Source organism: Arvicola amphibius, chromosome 2 (assembly GCF_903992535.2).
Source record: "Arvicola amphibius chromosome 2, mArvAmp1.2, whole genome shotgun sequence".
NCBI classification, from domain to species: Eukaryota; Metazoa; Chordata; class Mammalia; order Rodentia; family Cricetidae; genus Arvicola; species Arvicola amphibius.
This window is the reverse complement of record NC_052048.2, coordinates 153,121,783-153,144,645: the sequence shown is the minus strand read 5'-3', so window position 1 is coordinate 153,144,645 and position 22,863 is coordinate 153,121,783. Positions and strand designations below refer to the sequence as shown.

The 22,863-nt window shown below is 40.2% G+C and overlaps 1 protein-coding gene across 1 annotated transcript in view; it reads right to left on the bottom strand.

The window, feature by feature from the left end:
- Col1a2 (collagen type I alpha 2 chain) overlaps nucleotides 1-16,974 on the bottom strand; it is a 34,910-nt gene extending 17,936 nt beyond the window's left edge. The window contains exons 1-25 of the mRNA XM_038319949.2: nucleotides 16,759-16,974; nucleotides 14,365-14,375; nucleotides 13,757-13,771; nucleotides 13,081-13,116; nucleotides 11,905-12,006; nucleotides 10,735-10,788; nucleotides 7,955-7,999; nucleotides 7,767-7,820; nucleotides 7,619-7,672; nucleotides 7,281-7,334; nucleotides 6,942-6,995; nucleotides 6,416-6,469; nucleotides 4,886-4,930; nucleotides 4,561-4,614; nucleotides 4,414-4,458; nucleotides 4,073-4,126; nucleotides 3,377-3,475; nucleotides 3,211-3,255; nucleotides 2,999-3,097; nucleotides 2,584-2,637; nucleotides 2,358-2,465; nucleotides 1,956-2,009; nucleotides 1,749-1,847; nucleotides 777-830; nucleotides 217-315 (exon numbers count right to left, since the gene is read on the bottom strand). Coding sequence (XP_038175877.1) covers nucleotides 217-315; nucleotides 777-830; nucleotides 1,749-1,847; nucleotides 1,956-2,009; nucleotides 2,358-2,465; nucleotides 2,584-2,637; nucleotides 2,999-3,097; nucleotides 3,211-3,255; nucleotides 3,377-3,475; nucleotides 4,073-4,126; nucleotides 4,414-4,458; nucleotides 4,561-4,614; nucleotides 4,886-4,930; nucleotides 6,416-6,469; nucleotides 6,942-6,995; nucleotides 7,281-7,334; nucleotides 7,619-7,672; nucleotides 7,767-7,820; nucleotides 7,955-7,999; nucleotides 10,735-10,788; nucleotides 11,905-12,006; nucleotides 13,081-13,116; nucleotides 13,757-13,771; nucleotides 14,365-14,375; nucleotides 16,759-16,828 — 1,512 coding nt within the window. The 5' untranslated portion in view covers nucleotides 16,829-16,974. The remainder of the gene's footprint in view (nucleotides 1-216; nucleotides 316-776; nucleotides 831-1,748; nucleotides 1,848-1,955; nucleotides 2,010-2,357; nucleotides 2,466-2,583; nucleotides 2,638-2,998; nucleotides 3,098-3,210; nucleotides 3,256-3,376; nucleotides 3,476-4,072; nucleotides 4,127-4,413; nucleotides 4,459-4,560; nucleotides 4,615-4,885; nucleotides 4,931-6,415; nucleotides 6,470-6,941; nucleotides 6,996-7,280; nucleotides 7,335-7,618; nucleotides 7,673-7,766; nucleotides 7,821-7,954; nucleotides 8,000-10,734; nucleotides 10,789-11,904; nucleotides 12,007-13,080; nucleotides 13,117-13,756; nucleotides 13,772-14,364; nucleotides 14,376-16,758) is intronic.
- Nucleotides 16,975-22,863: the final 5,889 nt, after the last annotated feature.

Below are 22,863 nucleotides of genomic sequence, written 5' to 3'. Positions count from 1 at the left end.
GCCACAGTGACACTCTGTGGAGGTGTGCGGCTCAGGTAGCCTGGATTCCGGCAATGTAAGGCCACAGTGGCAGGGAAGGTTTAATGAAAGGAGGGTTCTAGAGCTTCCTTGTGTCAAAAGGCCTAGTCTTGAGGTAAAATGCTGAGGACAGAAATCCTTGACAGTGGCTGAGATGTAGGAACTAGTTATGAAGGGAGAGGAGGTCACGATCCTTACAGAGGGGCCTTTGGGTCCAGGGAATCCAATGTTGCCAGCTTCACCTCTTGCTCCAGCTGGGCCGATTGGACCAGGTCTGCCGTCAATGCCAGGCAGGCCCTGAAATCAGAGTTTCAAGTTACTCATCACCCAATGGCTTCCTCCTAGCAAGCTTAGGATGTTTTCAGATGCTGAAACAGATGATGATTTCTGAGTGCACAAAGCTTCCCCTGTAAGGTGTCAATCAATTATGACTCCATTTCCCTGTCCTAAACAGAATGTCAGTACAGAGACAGTCAGTCCAATCTCAGATGTAAACAGTTTGCCCCCTTCCCTCCCTTTCTATCCCCTGTCAGTCTTTTCAGTTCCTCTAGTCATGGTTTTCCCATCCTTTCTCTGTTTTTGGTCCTGCAACCATTTAGACTCCTGAATTAAAATCTATTACCTTCTGTTCCCAAATGATGTAGAGGTGGCTGATATTTATTATCAATGTATTCATGTATAAATAAGCCACAAAAATAGACTTGATGAGGGTGCGATAAGGGTTCTTGAAACTGTAATGGAAAATGAGCACTACTTACGACAGGTCCTTCTTTACCAGATGGGCCAACATTTCCAGGAGACCCAGGAAGACCCTACAAAATAAATGAGGTCTTTTCATACTGTTCCTGTAGCTCCACACTCGAGCCTTGAATATTAACTGAAACCTCACACAGCACCTTCTCCTCACTTCTTGTTTGTTGCCAAGGGTGAATCATTAGAGATATCAGCCTTGCTGGAAAGTAGGAAAAGTACTCTGAAATATTTCTCCTATTTTTGTCTTCCTTTGTATTTTATTTTTGTGTATCTGATCTACTTCTAGGAGTCAGAAGAAAGGGTTAAGCAACATACTATTTGTGCAAAATGCACCACGTTTTTACTCCATGATAGGAGAGAGGAAAAAAAAACTAATACTTTTGGTAAGCAATTTCCAAGGTGGAATTTTTATTGCTATATCTGGTGTTCCCTATTACTTGTTTATGGTACAAAGTTGCCATTGATATTCACCCATAAGAGATAATGCAGAAAAAAAAAGAACAATTCCATTGCTATGGATTTGAGTGTATCTGGATCAAAAGGTCACTCCTCTATGGCTGGTATGATGCTGAATACATTATGGCATTTTATGATTGCTGAAAAAATGGTTTCACTTAGAAATCTAATAAAGTAATAATGTATAGCCTTAATACATTTCATGAATACCTTATCTAAAACTCACAAATTAAGACAAAAGATATATGCTGGTAAGAGAACCAGATTAATTTGGATATTTTTAAATAGATCTAGTTTTCCAAAACTTCATAGCCACTGCTTCAGGTAATACCCAGAAAACCTATGAACTAGCCAAATACACAGAAACTTATTTGGGGCTCTGACAAAGTTGAATAAAAAAGGCCAACATCCGCACATCTACTAACAAGCTTACTGTTTTGTTGTTACTATCAGTGGTAAGCAGCCCTTTAAAATGACATCTATTCCAGACAGGACTTTATGAGGATTTATCTGAAACTTACTCTGGGACCCATGAGACCAGGCTCCCCAGGGCGACCAGCGTCTCCATTAGGACCTCGGACTCCAGCAGGACCACTTGAACCACGATTGCCAGGAGGGCCCTGTTAATAGGAGAGGCCGAGTAAGGGGCCCAGTAATGTATGCTGAGGGCACAACCTGCACCAGCATTGTCAAGGTCTTTCTTGGCAACTGAGTGAAGGACATCTTACCATTACACCAGCTCTGCCATCAGCTCCAGGAAGACCACGAGAACCAGGGCTGCCCTGTAAGGAAAGGAGACAAGGCAGTGGGATTAGAGAAACTTTCCATCCCACAGGGGAGAGTTTACCAACACGGGGCATGATTTCTTCAAAGAGAAAGATATCATTACACACCAAACCAAGATGTTTTACCCAAATGCCGAGGGAATGCACAGATGAGCATATGGTGAAAATAGGTCAACATTGTTTCCAGACCCATTTAATACCATACCAGACTGAGAGTCACTAATTTAATAAAACAGATGGAAGGCAGATGCTTTTTCATCGAGGAAATACACTCAGAAAATCCGACCAATTCCCAGTCAAGGGGTGGCATGATGATCTTGCTGTGTCTGAGTGTTCAGAACTTACCCTCAGTCCTGGGGGCCCTGCAGGGCCTGCAGATCCAGGCTCACCAGGAGATCCTCTCTTTCCTTCTTCACCACTGGGACCAGGAGGACCTTGGGCTCCAGCAGAACCCTGTTTAATAAAAAAGAATAAGAGTAGAAAAACATTTTTATATATTATCTAGCAACTGAAATTAAATTGGAAACTGAGAAGGCTCAATTAACAAAATTGTGATTATAAAACCACTTACAGGCTCACCCTTGTTACCAGTCTCTCCTTTGGAGCCAGCTGGACCGGGTTCACCCTAAGATACAAATAAAACAGTGGTCAAACGACAAAAAGGGGCCAACACTCCACAGCAGACAAGTCATTGGGATGTGTTAGCTTAAGTCATCTAAAAATCCATCCATAGGAAACCGGTAGTGCTGAAAGGCTAAGACCCAAACATGGAGTTTCCCTCATCTACCTATGCACAAGCTTCTAAGCTAGCAGAAGGAAGGGGCCTGTGTGAAGGTGTGGAAAAGGGACCATGCAGGAACATAATGAAGCTGTACAAGAAATACAAACTTTTGTAAAACCTTACAGAGGGAAAACAATAATTACAAGAAAAAGTCTAAGAACATATGAAATACTAGAGTTAGTATCTCAGGATAGAAACCACTTACAACCAGTCCTCTGGCACCAGTAGCTCCAGCAGCACCAACGGGACCAGGAATGCCACGGGGGCCAGGGAGACCAGGAGCCCCAGCAACGCCAGGGAGGCCCTGTGGGGAGAAAAGACCCCCAGCATCTCTTAGGAGGAAGTAGGCTGCAGAGGCCACCGTAGGTAAGCGTCTCTCACCCAGAGCAGCAAAGGTCAACTCCCAGAGATACTCACAGCAGCTCCCTTAGCACCAGTGAGGCCATTTGCTCCAGGGTTGCCCTGCAGGCGGGGTGGGAGGCGAAAGGGGAAGGAAAAGTCCCAGAATTAGAGTGTTTCTTAACTTTTTTGAGCCCACCTTCAGTTATTCTGCTCAATGGTGTTAATTTCGATGACTACTTACAGGAGGTCCAACGGGGCCAGAAAGACCTGGAAGACCCACTTCACCACGGGGACCAGCAGGACCAGAAGGGCCGGGATTGCCAACAGGCCCAAGTTCACCCTAAGAATGGAAGTAACAGAAGGAACAACTGGGAATTAGCAGTAAATCACAGAACAGCACACCCGTTATTACCGCACCAACTTTTAGGGAATTTCTTCAGGATAGCTTATCTGGTTTATTATCACACGGATTTGAGGTTGACTTCTGACTTTATCCCTGTCACCACGCAGTCCCCGCTAATTTAGGAAGCATGGTCAGTTTTTGTTTTTTGTTTGTTTTGTTTTGTTTTTCGAGACAGGGTTTCGAAAAACCTATAGCTCTGGAGCCTGTCCTGGAACTAGCTCCTGTAGACCAGGCTGGCTTCGAACTCACAGGGATTCACCTGCCTCTGCCTCCCGAGTGCTGGGATTAATGGCAAATGCCACCCCTGCCCGGCTAGGAAACACATTCTACAGGGCCTCTAGCAAGTCAGTTTCTAGGTTGCTGGTCTTTCTATAAATTGTGTGCAAGCACACAGTTGAAAACTCTGTACCATTTAAAGGGTGGGGCTGATTGAGGGAGTTGCTAGGCAATTGTCTCTCTTCCTGCAAATACTACTGATATTTCATATCACACTAAAGAATTTATCAAGGCAGAGACAGCAACCAATGTTTTTACCTTGGGACCGGGAGCACCTGGGAAACCCGGAGGGCCGGCAGATCCAATTGGACCCTGAAATCAAAGCAGAAGTTCCCCTGAAGTGGATTAAGAAAACAAGCACCAAGTTCTATTGAGGAAGGACATTGGCTGTTTCCAACACAGGATGAGGTTTTCTTTGTGCATCATTCAGTAGTTCCAGGAATTTGAAATCGCTCTACTACTTATAAACAGACACTTCCAAAGACTTCAGGGAGCACTTGGCAAAAGTGCTCAAAAAATGTCAATTCATAAAAATTAGTGAGCATAGCTCCCGCCCCACACCTTGAAGCCTATTCCAACTCCCCAGTGCCAGAACTTACAGCAGGACCAACGGGACCGACACTGCCGTCACTGCCACGGGCACCCTAGGGAGAAAGTAAAGATGAGCAGTCAGGTGGAAGCTAACAACCTCCATGAGACGGCATTTTAAAAAGATTTAAAACGAGGAAAAAAGCTAGATCACTTACAGCTGGACCAGGGGCTCCTACTCGCCCTCTCTCTCCAGGAAGCCCACGGGCTCCCTAGAAGCAGAAATATTGTTAAGAAAATCGAGAATCTCAACAAGTAACAGGCAGCATTTAGCTTTGCTCAGTTTCTAACACATGCACAAATTCATTAAAAACACAAGCCTTGTTCTAACACCAGGTCAAAGTTGAATGAAGATGCAGAGGATCATAAGAAAGACATCAAGAATACAATGCCAAGAGAAATGTCAGTTACCCAAAACTTGAAAGATATTTCAAGATGCAAAGAGTGCACATTTGGGTTTCCAATGAACTGATCAGTACTTACCGCTTGACCTGGGGTTCCATTTTCACCAGGGGCACCAGGTTCACCCTATATGCAGAAGAAAAATTGAATCTGTGTTGGTTATATAAACCATTTTTCAGACTGTGCAATTTTTACCTTCATATCAGTTTGAGCCATTCATACGTTTTAAAACATCTTTTTATGCATATAGATTGTTTCTCAATGATCTCAGACACATTTGTTTTTTTTAAATGTAAGAGTCTATTTAGTTAAGACACTAAAAAGTTTTGGTTATTTGATTGTACTCTTTTCCAATTTTATCTTTACATTCCATACATTTGGAATCAGATTAGGGATATTATTTTAAAAAGAGAATACGAAAGGTACATTTTCTTTCAGTACAGCCAAATTTACCTTCTTCAGGGGTGTTTGAGTGCTCAGTTTTATCATTTTCATTAGGATACATACAGAGTAAAAGTATCCCTAATAGTTTTCATAGCCATTGGATCTGTTTCTTATTGTGAGTGCTAGTGGGTACTTCCAGTGCTAGTGGTAAAAGAACTTTTCTTTAAGATATTCTAGTTTTTAGAGATATGCTGAGGAATAAATCCAAGGCCTGGTGCATGATAAGCAAGTACCCTACCACTGAGCTGTTTCCCCAGTTGTAGGGAAGATGTTCTTTAGGAATGAGAGACATGGGATTTCTTGAGTTTGCCTTATTAACCGTCAGATGCTAGACTTTAGGCAAGTCACTAGTTCTTTCTAACCTCAGTTTTCCCCATCCACACAGTGAGAACACCTACGAAGTGCCTTTTAGCTCTAACACTGTATGATTTTGTGATCAGCAGTCGGAGCTATAATTCTGGGCTCATGGGAAAATGTGTTTGACCTTATTCATTTGTGTGGCAGCTGGGAAGCTAGACCATATTCTCCATATTCATGTTCATCTCTGGTCTCGCTAGCATTTGTTATTCATTAATTTGTAATTACGTTGGTATTCACTTTAATATCACATTATCTTCTTAATAGGAAAGAGAACCTTTTATGGTTGGAAATGCTGTCAGAGAAGGAGCTAAGCCATAAGATAAAACACTTCTAAGACTTTAATTACCTAATTAAAAATTTTTTGAGTGTGCATAGATAAATCAGAGGAAAGAGGTTGAAAAGTGTATCGTGACATGAATGTATGTATCTAATTAGTGCAAGGCAAAGAGGGTCTCCACTTTAAAGCAGCACACCACGTTCTAATATTTGATTATATGTCTATTTACCTTTGTTTTGGCTGCAGAGATCGAATGACATTGTAAGGGGAGGAGAGAAGAAGGGGGAAGAAAATCTTAACACTGTTTTTCATTTGATTTTTAAAATAAACATAAAAGTTAAATAAGTCTTAGCATTTGGCCTAAGACATATTGAGAGCCTCAGTGTTGTGCCATTGAGGGATTTGAAGAATAGTTGAGAAGACAAGATACTTTTTGAAATATGGGTTGCATTCAGTGAAATAGCCTTTTTGGTAGTATTGGAAGATTTAAATAAATTGCTTACAAACCGTGTTCCTAACTCAGTATTTACCTTCACACCCTGGGCACCAGGCTGTCCCTTCAATCCGTCCAGACCATTGTGTCCCTGCAAGGCAATGGGTAATTTTAAAATGTTTTCATTTCAGTCAGATAAGAGTCTCCCATCTTTGCAATTCTTATGTCTGCTGGACAGATCTTGTGACTGCTGAGGTAGAACAGGGTCCAGTGCTCCATCCAGCTCAAGTGAGCTGGTTCCACTATCCCTGTCAGTCAGCACAGCTGCAGGCAGGGAAGAAAGGAAGGATGCTGAACAAGCCTCCTTCCATCCTCGTCATCCTAATAACCTCGTGGTTTTCATATACTTCTACCTATTTAAAAATAAGCCACAATTAAAGTTTTTCTGCATTGATCCCAGTTTTTGGTGAGTTTTGGCTCCACTTTAATTTCCAGCAGTTTCAAAATTCAGAGACATGGAAGCTAGGATGCGTCTGTCACCCAGGAATTTAAATACACCTGAGTTCTTACCTCTACCCACCCCCATGAGCATGTTTCCTTATTTAGATGGAGAATGTGCTCACCCGAATGCCTTTGAAGCCAGGAAGTCCAGGAGTTCCAGGGAAACCCCGAGCACCCTTGGAAAAAGATTCAGAAGCAAGTGAATAAGGTTTATCTTAGAAGTTATAAGACAATGCTTCTCTCTTTCCAAACCAAGCTATTATATGAGTAACTAAGATGATGGCATTCGTAAAAAAATAAACAATTTAGTTGTTTATAGTTTGATTGATTGCCATGAACAAAGTATCTGCATGCTTTCCTTATTTCTTTCCCTTGCCTTTAATCAGTGGCACAAGTGTGAGCGGATCTATGCCAGCATCCGAGGCATGGTCACTCATAACTAATGCTGTGCTATGTCTCACCTGTGGTCCAACAACTCCTCTCTCTCCAGGTCGTCCAGGCTTTCCAGGGTGACCCTAAAACGGGAAAGCAGCATAGGGTCAGCCTTTACTTGGTAAACCATTAGAAGAGAAAGGTACGCATAAGAATGTGGGCTTAAATACATGTTTAATTAACCATTATATCTCTCAAGTACAAGCAAGCTAATTAGTATTTCATTAATGTAATATTTCCCACATGGGGAGACTCATGTCAAGCATATTTTGAGCCTTCAGTATGGAACTAAATCTCGATCTAGACACTCCTGTTGAGATGCAGCATTTAAAAGTTGTTTCAGAAGAGCTTGAGAATAAACACTTACGTCCTCACCAGCCTTGCCAGGGGGCCCAGCTGGACCACGAGAACCTGCAGGACCCTAAAGAAATGGGAGAGGCATTATGAGATGACGGCTGTGTCCACAAACCTCCCCACAAATATATGTTTTTCATACAGGAGGAAAATGTTCTCACCGTTTGACCAGGTTCACCAGGTTCACCAGCAGGTCCCTGGAAACCTTGAGGGCCCTGAGATATGGGGGGAGGAACATTTACACGTCACTGCACACGCTACACAAATAGTTTGTCATCATCCCCACCACATGAGAGTAATGCTTAACCTTATATTTTATATAAGATGATTGTAAGATGTTGGTACTTACAGGGGCTCCAACAGCACCAGGAGGGCCTCTGGGTCCCATTAAGCCCTGCCAAGAAAATACATGTAGTTAGTACTAAGAACTCATGTCCTGTTTGGACTGGGAAAACTGATTTAGAAACAATTCTGCTGAGCCATTGCCTGTTTGCCATGGGCAAACAAGACCATGCTAGTTTTACCTCATAGCTTCCTCCCTCCCAAGGAAGCATATTTTTTAGAACCCAAATTTCCTGTACCCACATCCTTTCTTGCCTTTCACTTCTTTCACCAACTGAAGATTCAGAACTCAATGAGAGTTGTATGGGGGAGCCACAAGCTCCTCAAGATGTGCCCAGCTGGGCATCTGGAGGTTGTCAAAAACGATGAAGAGAATTGGTCTTTGCACAGATCTGATGGCTAACACAGCATTTTGGCCAAATTCTCTTCATTGTACGCCATCTCTCCATGTCATGTTTAGCTAAGAAATTAATTTTTTATTGTCATAGGGGCATAAATTTAAAAGGATCAAAAGTCTTCCTTAATGATTAAAAGGAGGTTAATTATAACCTTAAAGTCCCTTTCAGGGCTGCTGGTGACTGATGAAATTGTAAAGCAAAAGTGGATGTAATGAGGGGTGAAAGAAAAATGAATTATTATTGAGGCCGCCTATTGGAAGAATCTATCACAGGATATTGAAAACATAATACAAAAGACAGTAGTTTGCTTTTTTCCCTTTTGGGAACACAAATGTAAGGTAAAACAGAATGCTATGGGTTTTGGGGATAAATATAGTTTTATTTTGCCTCTGTAGTAATCAATGCTTATGTAAGTTCATTCGTAAGACCCATTTCTCATACATGGACAAGTTTATAGTAATTTGTTTATGATGTATATCAACCATTGTAGTGAGCCTACCTACTTTTAAATGACTATAGGGAGACACTACATGCTTTATTTTTAAAAGCACATTGTTCTCATTATGAAAATTATTTATTTTGTTTTAGAAATTGCTTCAGTGTTAAAAAGAAGTTGTTGCTTTTCAATGAAAATATTTTTATATCCATTAAGTATAATTTTCTTTGACATCATGAATTTTTAATTATATTTATTCATCTTTCCCTGTATTTGCACCAACTTCATTTACATAAAGGATATTTTATTTTGTGAAGACTGTGATATGAACCATGATTAATTCAGAAACGGACCCTGTGGGGTTTTATAGTTATTGATTTTCCAACATGGAAAATTATTTTAACACTTTATTGCTGCCTATCTTCTCTATTTGTTAAGCACATGTCTGTTGATTGCATATGTCTGTGGAAGTATGTAGATGTACAAACTTAAATTATAGTTTACTGATACTTTAAAGTGAAATATTCACTTGATTCTCCCCAGAGAGAGGCTTTAAAGACAAGAGAATCTGAAATTCATATTAATTTCCCCCAGCTTCTCTCCACCATCTTAATTTTTAAAATAAAATGATATCTACTTCTGCTTTATTTCCCATTTTCCCTCTTCTTGAGAAATGGGTTCTACTTTACAGCTGAGGAATGCCCAGTATTAGCAGAAACAACTCATTGCAAATGTCCAATAGAAACAATACCAAAAGAATGCCTACATTTTCCATTTCATATATGAGCATTTTAAATTACTGGACAAATCAGGAAATTGGATGTCATCAATTAAAACTCCATTATGTCACCACCGAGAGCTTTAATTCACAGAAAATACTGTCTTGCCCTTATAGTACATTAGTCTATTTTGGCCCATTAGCTTCAGAAGACTATCTTGTGAAGACAGAGCACTGATGTAGGACCCAGGTAAAAGCTGTGTTTTAAAGACCATGATAACTAACAGATAAATGCCTTTGGAAAACATAATTAGAATCACCAAGTTGTATGCATGTGTATTAAATTCTATAGTAGTTAATCAACCTAATGTTTTTATTTCTGGAACATTTTCATTCTTTCAAATAAACTATTATACATTTTTCATGATCGTGTCTATTTTTCTGTATTACATCTCAGTAATGTTTGGTAGAAGATTCATTTGTTAGCTAGGTCATGATTCTAATACACAGGGAAGCTTTATAAATTGTTATACAAATGGCAGAATGTGTGCTGGTGACATAAATGCTAAATTTGACTCATTCTCTTCTATATTGGTTAAGAAATAGACAAAAATGGTATTTTCATCAGAATGGAAGAAAAAAAAGAAGTATTCCTTATATCATCAAGTCCTCAAGAGTGAGTCAGAATGTGTTTCATTTGCTGTAGTTCTGAACCTATTGGGGACACCTCTTAAATACTCGTGACGGAGGAAATGTTCTAGTCAAGGACTAAATACATGAGGCATATGTTGCCTCTCATACATCTTGCTTATTGGTAAAAAAGGCCCCAGACTTCCCAGTTAGAAGATGAAGGGGCAGAAACGGAACTTGGGCCCTTCCTATCAGGTGCAGGAAGCATAGTCAATCGTTGTGCTCTCAGAGCTGTGTCACAGTTTAAGGACTATGGAAAGATATAGAGAAATGGATGGATGCTCATATTTCGAGTTGATCTGCCTAAGTTATGGTCATTATGTCTAAAGATTATTTCTTAGACATAAACATCTGTGTCTTTTATGAAGCATGTTTGCTGAGAAAATGAAACTCTTAAGCTGGACTCAAGTTTTGTTATTTAAGTGTAGAAAAAGGAGTTGTTTCATGTATTCTAAATATGGAGTGTTAACTCTCGTTGTAAAGTCTAATATAAATTCCCTCTACAAGCTTCTTTTTCCCTCTAGGAGAAAAAGAGATAAGCATACCATTGGTCCAGGGCCAGATGAAACTCCTTTGTCGAGATACTGAGCAGCAAATTTCTGCAGGGAACGAAACACATATACAAGTATCTATGTCAGTGGTCATACCCTTAAATATTCCATTCTGCTTGCAATAAATTTCCTAATAGCCATGTTTCAAATAGAAGTGACTTAGAATTCACTCCCCCTCCCCCCCCCCCCCCCCGCTATCACCTACCTCTACCTTTACAATCCCTTAGAGCCCTTCCAAGTGAAGCAGAGCTCAGGAGGACAGGCTGTGCTAACAGTTGCCGCTCTAGCCCACAAACCTCTAAGATACTTTTTTGTTCTGGCTGGAGTCTCAAAAAAGGATATAAAGAGTTTTTAAGTTATGGGAAAATTAAAATGCCCCTTAGAAGATTAAACTTTTAAAAAATAGTTCCCAGTAATAACCTCCCTGTTAGAGATCTCCCTTGGAGTGGTAGCTGTATTAAAGAAGGTGCTTTTCAATGCACTCAGTAGATAAGCAATCATAATAAGATCTTTGGGAGAAAAAGGTCTTATTTTACTGGCATACAGTTGGGTATTAGAATCAGGGTTCTGATTCATAGTGCTAACCAATTAAGCAAATATGTTTTCCTTCTTGCAGTGAGGCCATTTGGCGCTCATACCATTGTCAAAGACATAAAGCTAAAAGAAGATATTAATAAAAGAGGGAAATGCACTTTTCTTAAATTAGTTTCAAGCAAATTAAACCTAAAACCGCTTTGAATGTTGGTGCAGCAGACTCAACGCCAAGGAGAATAAAGAGGGTTGGATGTTTGTGAAATTGCTTCAGATCAGGGGCTTCACTTATGGAATTCCGTCTACTAATCAAACTCGTTAATAATGCAACACCTCTTATTTGTGCCTTACTGATAAAAGATATCAAATCCCCAAATTAAATAACAGTGCTGATGGCTGTAGTCACCGTTAGTGAACACAAAGACCTGGCCTGTAATTGACAAGGCCTCAAAAAGGGGACAGGCAAAGCAAAACCTTGAATGGAGAAACCGAAGAAATAAAATAAAATATACTAATTTCCAAATGGAAGATTTTTTTCTTTAACTACTTAGAATAAATTTTACAATTAACATTTTTCTAACAGAGCAAGACACTAAAGTCGGAAATAAGTTAAAATTACTGAAGACACCTTACCCCACCAAGACCAGGGGGGCCAGGGGGACCAGGGGGACCAGGGGGGCCAGGGGGACCAGGAGGACCATCTGCACCATCTCTGCCTCGGGGACCTGCCGGACCCTGTTATAAAGAAAAGAATTTAGGACACGGTTAGAGTAGCCATGTCAAAACCTGGATAGTATGTAAAAAAGACCTAAGAACACATGTGCTAAGATCATGTGTTTAGACTTGTCAATGTGAATGGATGGAAATATAATTTGCGGTATTGGTCATTGATTGACATATGACACAGGTCTAACTTAGAAAGACCTTTAATGATTGGTGGGTGAAGATACCAAGTGGTAGCTAATACAGGGTAGAAACTGAATATTAACTCATAATGGAGCTGATTTTGTGAACTTCGCATGTCACATGTGTATAGAGACACTGTACATTGATGCTGGTTCCTGACTCCTGTAAAAGTGTTCACTTGTTTCAGTGTGTGGTGTGTGAAGAGCAGAGTAACTGATAAGATCATTTTATCACAGGATAGGAACAGGGCTTTAACACTATTCATGTTGTTAGGATAATTAACTGATAGAATTATACAACTAATAGATTGAAAAGAATATGTATAAATCCACATTTCAGGACAGATACAAGATGCAGTTATTTATGTATTGGTAAAAATGTTATATAAATGTAAATCATGCAAAACCATGTAGTTACGCATATGTAACAATGTAGCAAGAATATAGCAAATAGAGTAGCAGATTTAGCAGATTGGCCTGCAACAACAGAGACAGACAAGAGCATTATTGCCAACTGCTTCACAATTATTTCTAATTTATACAAAGACCTTCTTTTTTCCAAAAGAAACAAAACATGTTACAAAGAGATTTGTGTGGTAGGGGATACATTTCCATTATACATATACAGGGCAGGTCAAATTAAAACAAAGAAAAAAAGACTTGCAAAGAATTGGGCTGCCTGTAATAGCGTTTCTTTTTATGAAAGAGTAATCTTGACTGAAAAGGGATATTGATTATATATAATAATGTTCATTTACTTCTTCTGTAAGACATTATCTACTTAAAAGGTGGTGTAATTATCTGAATACATAATATTCTTACACATTGTCAGCCTTCTGTAGCTCCTAATATGTAGTTATTCAAATATGGGCCAAAGCCCTTTAATGGTTCAAAAATTACATACCCTTTCTCCACGTGGTCCTCTATCTCCAGTGGGGCCCTAAAAGAAGACAAAAACGGCAAAAGAACACATGTCTAAGTAATTTACGGTGAACAGGCAAACCAATTTTGAAAATAATGAGTTGTTAAGACTGATCTAAAATATTATCAAACAAAAGCCAAAAAACCTGAATAAAGCAATAGATGATGGTGCATTTTTTTGTTAAAACTATATGCAAGATTTTTAAAACTGAAGGACTAGAGGATGCTATAGTCTCAGTGGTCAAATCAATACTATCTACTGTATTTTTAGTAAAATGATTGTTATAGATAAAACAATCATATTGTTACATCTTTACCACACAGCAACAGAGTCAGATCTTTAAAATAAACTTATAATTATAATTAATATAATATGCATTCTCCCATCAGAATATAAACAAATATTTAGAAAGTCTTTTAGTAGTAGTATGTAAATCATAGATTTATGTAACATAAATGTGATTAGAGACACTTCTGGAAGATAATAAAACTTAATCACATCAAACATTAACACTATTCTATTTTCTGGTTTGGTGAATATGTATTTGTATGGGTAAAATCTTGACAAAGCATTTCTTTCTATAGTTCATTTTAAACTTTGTCAAACTTACATTATTCTGGTAATATCAAATACTTATGGAGAAGTATTATATTCTTACCTTTCTTGCAGATTCCTAGAAAAGAAAAGGTAAATAATGATTATTATGAGAAGAATTTTGCATACATTCATATATTAAAGGTGATTAATATTATCATATTATATACAAATTTATCTATAGATGTCACTACATTATTCTCTATTACCTTAATCTACTATTTTGTAATAAAATGTAAAAGTTTACCAATAAACAAAATGCTGTCTACAAAACCGAATATATATACTAATAGCTATGTTGCAATTTCAATTCATGAGCAAAGAATTTATTCATTTATTTATAATTCTTTGCAAATGAATCAAAAGAAATTGTTTTAGAAAAAAAACCTCATTAGCTCAGTGAGATCTTGTACTTCGGAGTAGCTGGTGCTAAAACCCAAACTTCATCTGTTCCCCATGGGTATTTTATGAGACCGGCCTTACTTAGTAGCTCCACCCACTTAGAAAAGTGTGGTAGTATTTCAGTAGAAACCAGAGGGTTTGGACCACTATACCCCTTTATAATTTCCTTGGGAAGTCAAACTGGCCAACTTCGTTCCTTAGGACACATTGCTGAGATCAAGGCAATCAAAGTATGCACATCTTATTTGTTCTGAAAATAATTTTACTCACCTCTTGTAAAGCTATAGAGGAAAGAAGAAAATAAGAAATAGTTATTGTTATCATTTCATTATCAGTTACAGTAATTAACAAATATACATGGTTTATAAGATTGAATTACCTGACTAAAATACCCCTTCTATTTCTTCTTAAGAATATACTGATAACTTCCAAATTAGTCAGGTCAAAGACACACCAGGGAGCATCAAGATGATTTGCTTACAGTTTTAATATGGAAATATATTTTGAATTAAATGGTTAATTATTTACTACTTTATAAATACTATGAAATATTAATGTGTCTGGAGGACATTTAAATGCTCAGCAACTATGGTGGAAGTGACCTAGGTAAATCATTGACTCTCACACCAATTGATTGATGAGGAAATAATGCATGGCTTAGATAGCCTTTAAAACATAAAAATCGAAATAAACTTCGGAGAGGATGCATCTTAAAGCAGACTTTGTTTTTCATAAAACATTGAAGTGACTTAGCCCTTTTCCCCCAAAGGTCTAATTTACATACATGAAAGCAAATTGATTCAGGAATCTGATTTTTTTTGCTTTAAATAGTTCACTTAAATTAGATAAGGTCATTTGATTAACGTGCATTGACTTTGTTCCCTAAGAAGGATCATTTTATAAAAGAGAAAACTATGAATTAAGATCTTTAGAAATAATGAGGAAAATAGATGCCCACCTCCTTGCCACAATTACTATAAGACTTTAAAGGCTGAGTCCCCACCCTACAGTATAATTGTAGGTTAATGTAGTCTATAATTGTGGTTGGACATGCTCCAGGATGATTCACCCTGAAAAACTGCTTGAATTTGGTGGTCAAGACGTATGTCATTTGGATGGGAACATATGTTGCAATGGTCACCATTTGGAGGGTGGACTGCCTCCAGCCTTGACATTTAAGGGCAATTGGTGAAAATTTCTGTTAAATTGGATAAACAATATGTTTAGTTTATTGTGTCCATCGAAGAAAGAACAGTTTTCCTGAACTGATGAACAGAAGCCCACCAGCCTTACAACCTTTGGAGACTTTCCTTTTAATTACTTAGTTGTGAACCATTTGAACAATGTATGTTGGGCGATGTTTCTTCTACACACTGGTTAGTGTTGATTAGAAGGTGCATTGACATTCCTATCTCTACTTTCTCAAGGGCTATTATATTTTTCTGTGGGAATGTACTCTTTTACTCTTTGATTTCATATAAAGCAAACTGATACCGCTAACTGTTCACTGCCGTTTCTCCTTAGTATCCTCAGTGGGTATAAAAGTGGATGAAAGGAACATACATGCAACAGAAATCAGACAATGGTAGACCCGTGGCATGTGGGTGGGGCTAGCTTTTGAAGTGCTGGATGTGGCCAGGCACCCCTCAACCCTCATCAAGCCAACATCTTTCACTAGTTAAGTTATGAAGCAGTTTGCCAGACGAAACCCAGCTGATCTTCGTTTTTCGACATGAAAGTCTAGTCATGCACGCTTGAATTGAAAACCTTGAAGTTGGCACATTCAATTTCCATACTCAAAGCCACACAGCAAATGAGTAAGAGCCTCATGGGAAGAATTCCAGGCTCTCAAAGGTTGACATTTCTCAAATCTGTTGTTTTCATGTCTGATTACCAGTGGGAACATGTAGAGGGATAACTAAACAGAGCTGGTTTTAGTTAAGAATTACTATTTTCATGACCATGCAATGAACGGGGAAGTTAATTTAACTACTCAGAAGACAAAAGTAGAAGCCTAGACTCCCCATTTCTCCGTATACTCCGACTGACCCCTCCACATAAGGCCCAGAAGTGTAAATCACTCTCTGGACCTAGGGAGTCTTTAACTGGAATTCCATTAGCTTAAGGCCCGGTCCCTGTGCTTTCATTTTACTCCCTCCAGGGGGCGCCTTTTCATCACTATCTTCATCAACGTCATCCACCAACACTGACGCCCACAAGAAAATGGAGACTGGGTGAGTTTTGTATTGTTACATTAAAGGACTTTCTAAACTAGGCCTCAAGTTTCACAAGGTGACCATGAACACACTTCTGGGGATTGAGGAGTGGGGTGCTCTGATTCTTTCACTCTGTCAGTAGTGTTTGTCTCATCTTGAGGCAAAAGGCGTTACCTCCTCGGGAACTTCAGTAACCCGGGGATCCAGACCAGCAGTCTAGTGTTAAGGTTAAGCATTCCCGACTCTTGGCAACCGTCAAGCCTTCCATGTTTCCATCCTTTTAAAGTACTTTCCTTGTTTCTCGTCTGCCCCGGTGTTTCCCCACAGGGCAGAGAGCGTCCTCGCAAGCTGCTTATGGAAATGGGCGAAGTTTCCCCTTGACCGGTCAGAGTGCCTACCTCTCCTGCCTCTCTCCTTCAACTCCCCCAAACAAGCAGAAGACACTTACATTGACATGTTGCTAGGCACGAAGTTACTGCAAGCAGCAACAGAGTCCGCGTATCCACAAAGCTGAGCATGTCTACCACTTAGACATGCAGACTCCTTGTGTGCAGAGCCCCTGTGTCACCAGCGGAGGTATCACCTGGCGGACGCTGACATGCAATCGTGACCGGTCCCTCCAACTTAGCCGAAAACTCCTGCTGCCGTGGTGCTAAAATAATAAAGCCCAGACCTGCCCTATTTATATGGCAAAAGTTTCCCCTGTCGTTGGGTGCCTCCAAAAACGTCTCCACCAATGGGAGAGCTGGGGCCAGGGGCCCCAGCCTCAGTGCTGGGAGGAGACTGCGGGGGCGCAGGGGAGAGAGCGGAGGGGGGAGGGACATGGCCACGGGGCTTCTTAAATTGGTTCCATTCTTTTTGAGGACGTGGACACTTTTGAGGCTTTCGAGGGGAAAGTCTGACTCTCGGTCTGCATACCTCCGCCCTCCCCAGCCACCCGCCCTCTCCCGCCCTTGCCAAGTTTGGAACCACTTGAGGACACCTACGTGGGCACTTTACATATCTCTGGGCAGAGAGGCAGGTGTTGAGGGACCTGAAGAGCGGAGGTGAAAAAGCAGGAGCTGTCCAGTCCTGCCTCACTTTGTGCCCTGTGGGCCGTCGGCAGGCTGGAGGGGGCTGGGGCTTGAGAGACGAAGGGCGACAGCGTGGCGAGGTCTAGAGCAGCCCTCCCGGGTTGACTCCACCCTGCCCCCCTCCCCTGCTTTTCTGCAGCTTTGGGGCCTGCCTGTCCAATTCTCATTCTCTCTCTCTCTCTCTCTCTCTCTCTCTCTCTCTCTCTCTCTCTCTCTCTCTCTCTCTCTCTCTCTCTCTCTCTCTCTCTCTCTCTCTCTCTCTCTCTCTCCCCCCTGTTGATGGTGATGAAGCAGACATTCCCATCCAAAGGATAAACTTTGAACTATTAGATTTGGTTTGTTCAATCCCCCCAGGAAGTCCTTCCCTTCCCAGTTCCAGCTCTGTCCACAGACCCTTTTCAGGATTTCCAGCTGTACTCAGAGCCTGGACCAGATAACGCATCAGTGAGCATACAGCCCTCTTGACCTTGCTGCCAGTTCATAACTACTCTCAGCCGTTGCCAAGTACCTCTCTGCCTTCATCCTCACACCTCTCTCTCCTAATTCTGTTTAGGAGAAAATGTGAAAAGGAGTGTTAGAACTTTTTATTAGGCACCTAGGATGTACATCCCAACTGGCCTCTCTGGACAAAAGTTAACTCTCCCCAGACTCCCCTTGCCCCTCCCTGGCCTTCATACACCGGCTCCGGGATGAGACTTTGATCCTGAAGCACTTGGGTAGAGGACCTTGGTTTTCCAGGGTGGTGGCAACGACACACTGAGTGCTCCTTCCCCAAGCCTCTTAGGCTGTCTTCCAAGATCGCGGGGACCCCAGGCTGCTTTTGGCCTGTAAAGCATCCTTCCTGAGGCAGCAGAAACCTATTCTGAGACCTATTCTGTCCCAGAAATCACATCCTTAGGCCAACTTTATCTTCATAAAGCAGAAATGGGTGGGCTCCTTGGGAACCTTCTTTCTTCCCCCACCCCCTCCTTTTCTGCTTCCTGGTGAGGAAGAATTTCTGCCTAAGTAGGTTGACTCAGTCAGCAGCTGCTATAAACCAGAGGGACTGGGTATAGCTAACTGGCTTCTCTTTCTAAACTTAAAAGAAAAAAAAATAGAAGTAGAAGAAAAGATAACTAAAAATTTCAATAATGTTATTTTTATCTAATTAAAACACGTATTTGAGAGACAAGTTAGGATGTGGTTCTGAAATAATGTGTAGTGAAAGATTTCTGAAAGAGCACCAAGGAAAGAAAATCTTCAAAACTATACATCAGATTTTTTTTCCTGCATTAATCAGAAGCACCAGTTATCATTTTTGCTAATGTGCTGACTTGCTTTTACAGGGTGTCGCTTGTACCTGAAAATTACATATTAATTCTGAACAAAAGACTCAGGCAGGTAAGAAAATAGGTTATGAAAGAAATTCCCTAAATGTCCTTCAGAAAAGTTATTGAGTAACTCTTCTTGGGGTCAACTGGACCAAATCACTTGCTTTGCCATAGCTACCCAAGACTGTAAACATTCCATTTTGCTCTGTGGTTTTCTATGATTGTCAAAATAGTCTCAAGAGTAGAAAATCCTTTGAAAGTTTGATTATATTTTCATCTTTAGGAAAAAATAAATAAAAAAAACCCTATGTGAATATTTGAGAATTAGAGAAACCAGATTTCAAAGACAAGTACATAAATCCCCTCACCCAGGGCTGGAAAGTGAACTGAGAGCTCATAAAGCATTCCTGGAAACTGATGCAAATACCAAAGCTACAGGGCTCCCTCCCTGCTGATGTGGCAGGGTTTGCAGCAGGCAGCGTCAGCACGGGGTGGAAAGCCCTAGACAGAGCAGTGAATGAGGAAAGAGCAATCTCTCTCTCCCTCCTTCTTTTCTCCCTCTCCCCTCTCCCTGTTGTTTCCCTACCTCTGTCTCTTTGTCTCTGTCTCTCTGTTGCATATGTGTTTTGTGTATGTGTTTGTGTGTGTGTGTGTGTGTGTGTGTGTGTGTGTGTGTGTATGAGAGGGGGGGATTCCAGCCATCTTATTGCTAATTTGGACAGTCTCCCTCAGTGATCACCTACTGGGAACAGATCATCCTTGACCAGGTCTTTGTCTATTAGGAGACACTATAGTGTTCTCTAATGCTGGCCTCTAGATACTGTCTAAATATTCTGTGCATTAAAATAACAAATGTTTTTAGTTAGTTCTTTGTTGTTATAGTTGAGGGGTGTGGGTGGGGCTGAGGGAACTGGGAGAGCTGAAGTAAGCAACTGAAGTGAACTGAGTGTCCAGGTCCTGATGGTATGTAGGGAGAGGGAAGGAACAAAAATGGAGTAACTGGGCTAAGGAGCAGGGGATAGTCAAAGCCTCCCATGGCTTTGCTGCTAGAATGAAGAGGGAGGTAAGCTCTCCCTCCCTTAGGTGGAGGACACCCAGAACATCTCTGCCACTGAGGTTACAGGGCACAGGTTGTTGAGGAGAAAAAGAGCAAAAGTTTTGCAGGGCTGACAAGTTTCCCATTTGTCTGGGAGGCCAAATCAAGGATAAGAAAATATATAGACCATCACCTTGGAGGGTATTGGTGAAGGAGCATTCCTGGAGTGAGAGTCAGGCTGGAGAAGACCAGAGAGAGGAGCGAAGCAATAGACCATGTGCTTCAGGATTTCAGCTCCATCATGGCTGGCGGGAGCCAGGTGTAGGTTGAGGGTGAGGCTGGATTAAAGTGTTAGGGATTATCCTCATGTAGAATAGGATCACCAGGAGGAGCTGTGTAATTCTGATGCTAAACCCCACTTAAGAAACCTTCAGCTTCTTCACATAATCGCATTTGCTTTCTGGCATTGAGGCAAGGGACATTCAAGTGCATATGGATTTTTTTTCCCAAGTTGGTACTGAATGAATAATCAAGTGTTTCTTGTGAAATCTCTTCCAAATGAGTAGACAGACAATTCATGCCACCTCTTATAAATTCCGGTTTCATCGACAGTGCTCCATTTTCCAAGCTTAGAAATACGGAGTAGACGCCACCCCTTGTTTACGCTGACATCTGGGTGTGTTCCTGTATAGACTGCATGGAAATAGGTGTTTTGCAGTATCTTGTTATTGACTATACTCAGCCCCATAACTCAGAAGGATGCACTTGGACTGACAAATTTTAGCTTTCAATGAAGTCTACCTCTTTTTAAGACAAGATACTGATTGCCTTTCTTCAGGCAGTTCCTGAGCCATCCTTCAGCTGAAGAGTCCCAGAATGCTGATGCATTCTGGTTGTCCTCTCTGACTTATAAGAACTTTGGTTGGCTTGATTTTCAGACTCTTAGTATTAAAATTCTTTTCAAGTGGCTGGGGAAGAAAATGAGACTTCTATTGCAGTTGCAAGAAAGAGTCTAGATGTTAATGATTGATTGATCAAAACATGAAGTTGAGTGAAAATATATATTCTGTGGTTAATATATTACATATAGAAAAAATGATAAGGATTTAATTTATGTGCTATCACACACTTAGTAGTCATATAATCACATTTTATTGAAAATAACTAGCAGATTAAACAGTAGTACCAACAAGCTTTTGAAATATCTAAAAATTCCAATTAATAATGAACAACACAACTACCTATTATTCTGCATGCCAAGTACTGCATCGTGGTAGAAACTTTAAACTATTTCAAATCATCAGCAATCATTATCTAAATCTTGGTGGAGCATGTTTTGTTATTTCCAATTTTAGAAGAAAAATACTGAGACTCAAGACTTCATTGATATGCCATGATGGGCCAGCTCCCACAGCGCCACACACTTCTAAGCTTCCTTATTCTCCTAATATTTAATACTTACTATCTATGATGAGCCTACTTGATTGATTAATTGAAAGAGTAAATTATTCATTGGTGGCTTATTTTGTTACAAAGAAATTGCTTATTTAATTCACTCACCTATTCTTAGATCTAGCAAAGTGCCTGCTAAGTTAAAGATATTTAACTAACATTTATTCAACAATGAAGAATGACTTGAAATAACATAATTGGAGAATATGGAGTTAAATATAAATACTTGCTGTTTCTGTCAGTGATTTTTAAAAACTATTTAACTCACACATTAAAAAACTATATTGATAGAGGGCCAGTCAAGCTAATTCACTGAAAAGTAGCATCTTATTATTTCCTAATATTTTATCGACCTTTTATTTTGTTAAGTCAAATGGAAATGCTTGAAGGTTTTGGAAGACAATTCCAACAACTTCCAAATCACTGTAGGTACAGTATATGGAGTCAAGATTTGTTTCTGCCATATTTCTAACAAGAGTCTGTCATGAAGAAGTCATCTAGTGGTTACACAGATTGCTACACTTTACACGTGAACTCACATACGAAGCTCAGGGCATGGTGGCACAAGTTTATAAGTCCTGTGCTGGGATGGCACAGACAGTCATATCCCGAGGCACACTGGCAAGCCAGTTTAGTCTACTTGGCCAGTACTAGGGCAGTGAGAGACCCTGTCTTAAAAAAAAGAAGAAAAAAAGTTCTTTAATATCTAAAGAACAGGTTGTTCTCTGGTTACAACATGGTTTTACACACACATATATCTGTATACACATTAGTACATATGCACCATGCAGCCACATGTAAAACATTTCAAATCTTCTCTTTTAGTTATTCTAAAAAACGTAACACACTATAAAATACAAATATATAATTACAGCCACCACGCTGATGCCTCTTAATTGAAGCTTTCTACTCTTGGATAATGTTTTTCTAGTCTCCTGTCCTCCTTCACCACTTGATTCCACTCGGTTCTCTTTGGTTATGTAGATCACAAGCTGAATTTCGGGATATGCTATTAATTGCTTCTTACTGGATTTCAATTTTCAATGTGAAAAGAAGACACCTTTCTTGTTGACTTCAAACCTGTTCGAAATCATTTGGAGAAGGTGGCTTCTTTGGGGAAATGGGTGTGTAAGGGCATACTTTCTCACTTCAAGCAGGTTGACTGACTGGAGCAGATCCTGAAGTTGGAGCTATTGAGCCTGGTGACAGTCTTGGCAATTCCACAAACCTTCTGACTTCTCCCCAGTACAGTGCACCTCACTTTACAGCACCTTGTGGACCCTGGGTGCCATCGCTCCTTACTAAGCAGGTTAGGTAAGATAAGGAAGACTCCTGGTTCACTACAAACCCATTACTTACCCCACAAGATGCCCTCAAAGGCCCATACTTCACAGATGCATGTCTTTAATCTGTTATTTCTATGCCATGTTTCAATACTTGAATAAAACCAGTACTTCAGAACCTTAAATAAGGTGTCTGTGTGTGTGCGCGTGTGTGCGCATGTGTTTGATGGGCGTTTCTTTGGACCTCTTTCTCGTGTTTGAGCTAAATGATTCACCCAGTTTAAAGTTTACTGTAATTCTTCTAATTCATGTTGTTATAGCTAAGTTTCTTTCTTCCTTTTGTGTGTGTGTGTGTGGTGTGCCTGGTTTTGCCATGTCTGATAAGTCTGTGCAAGACAG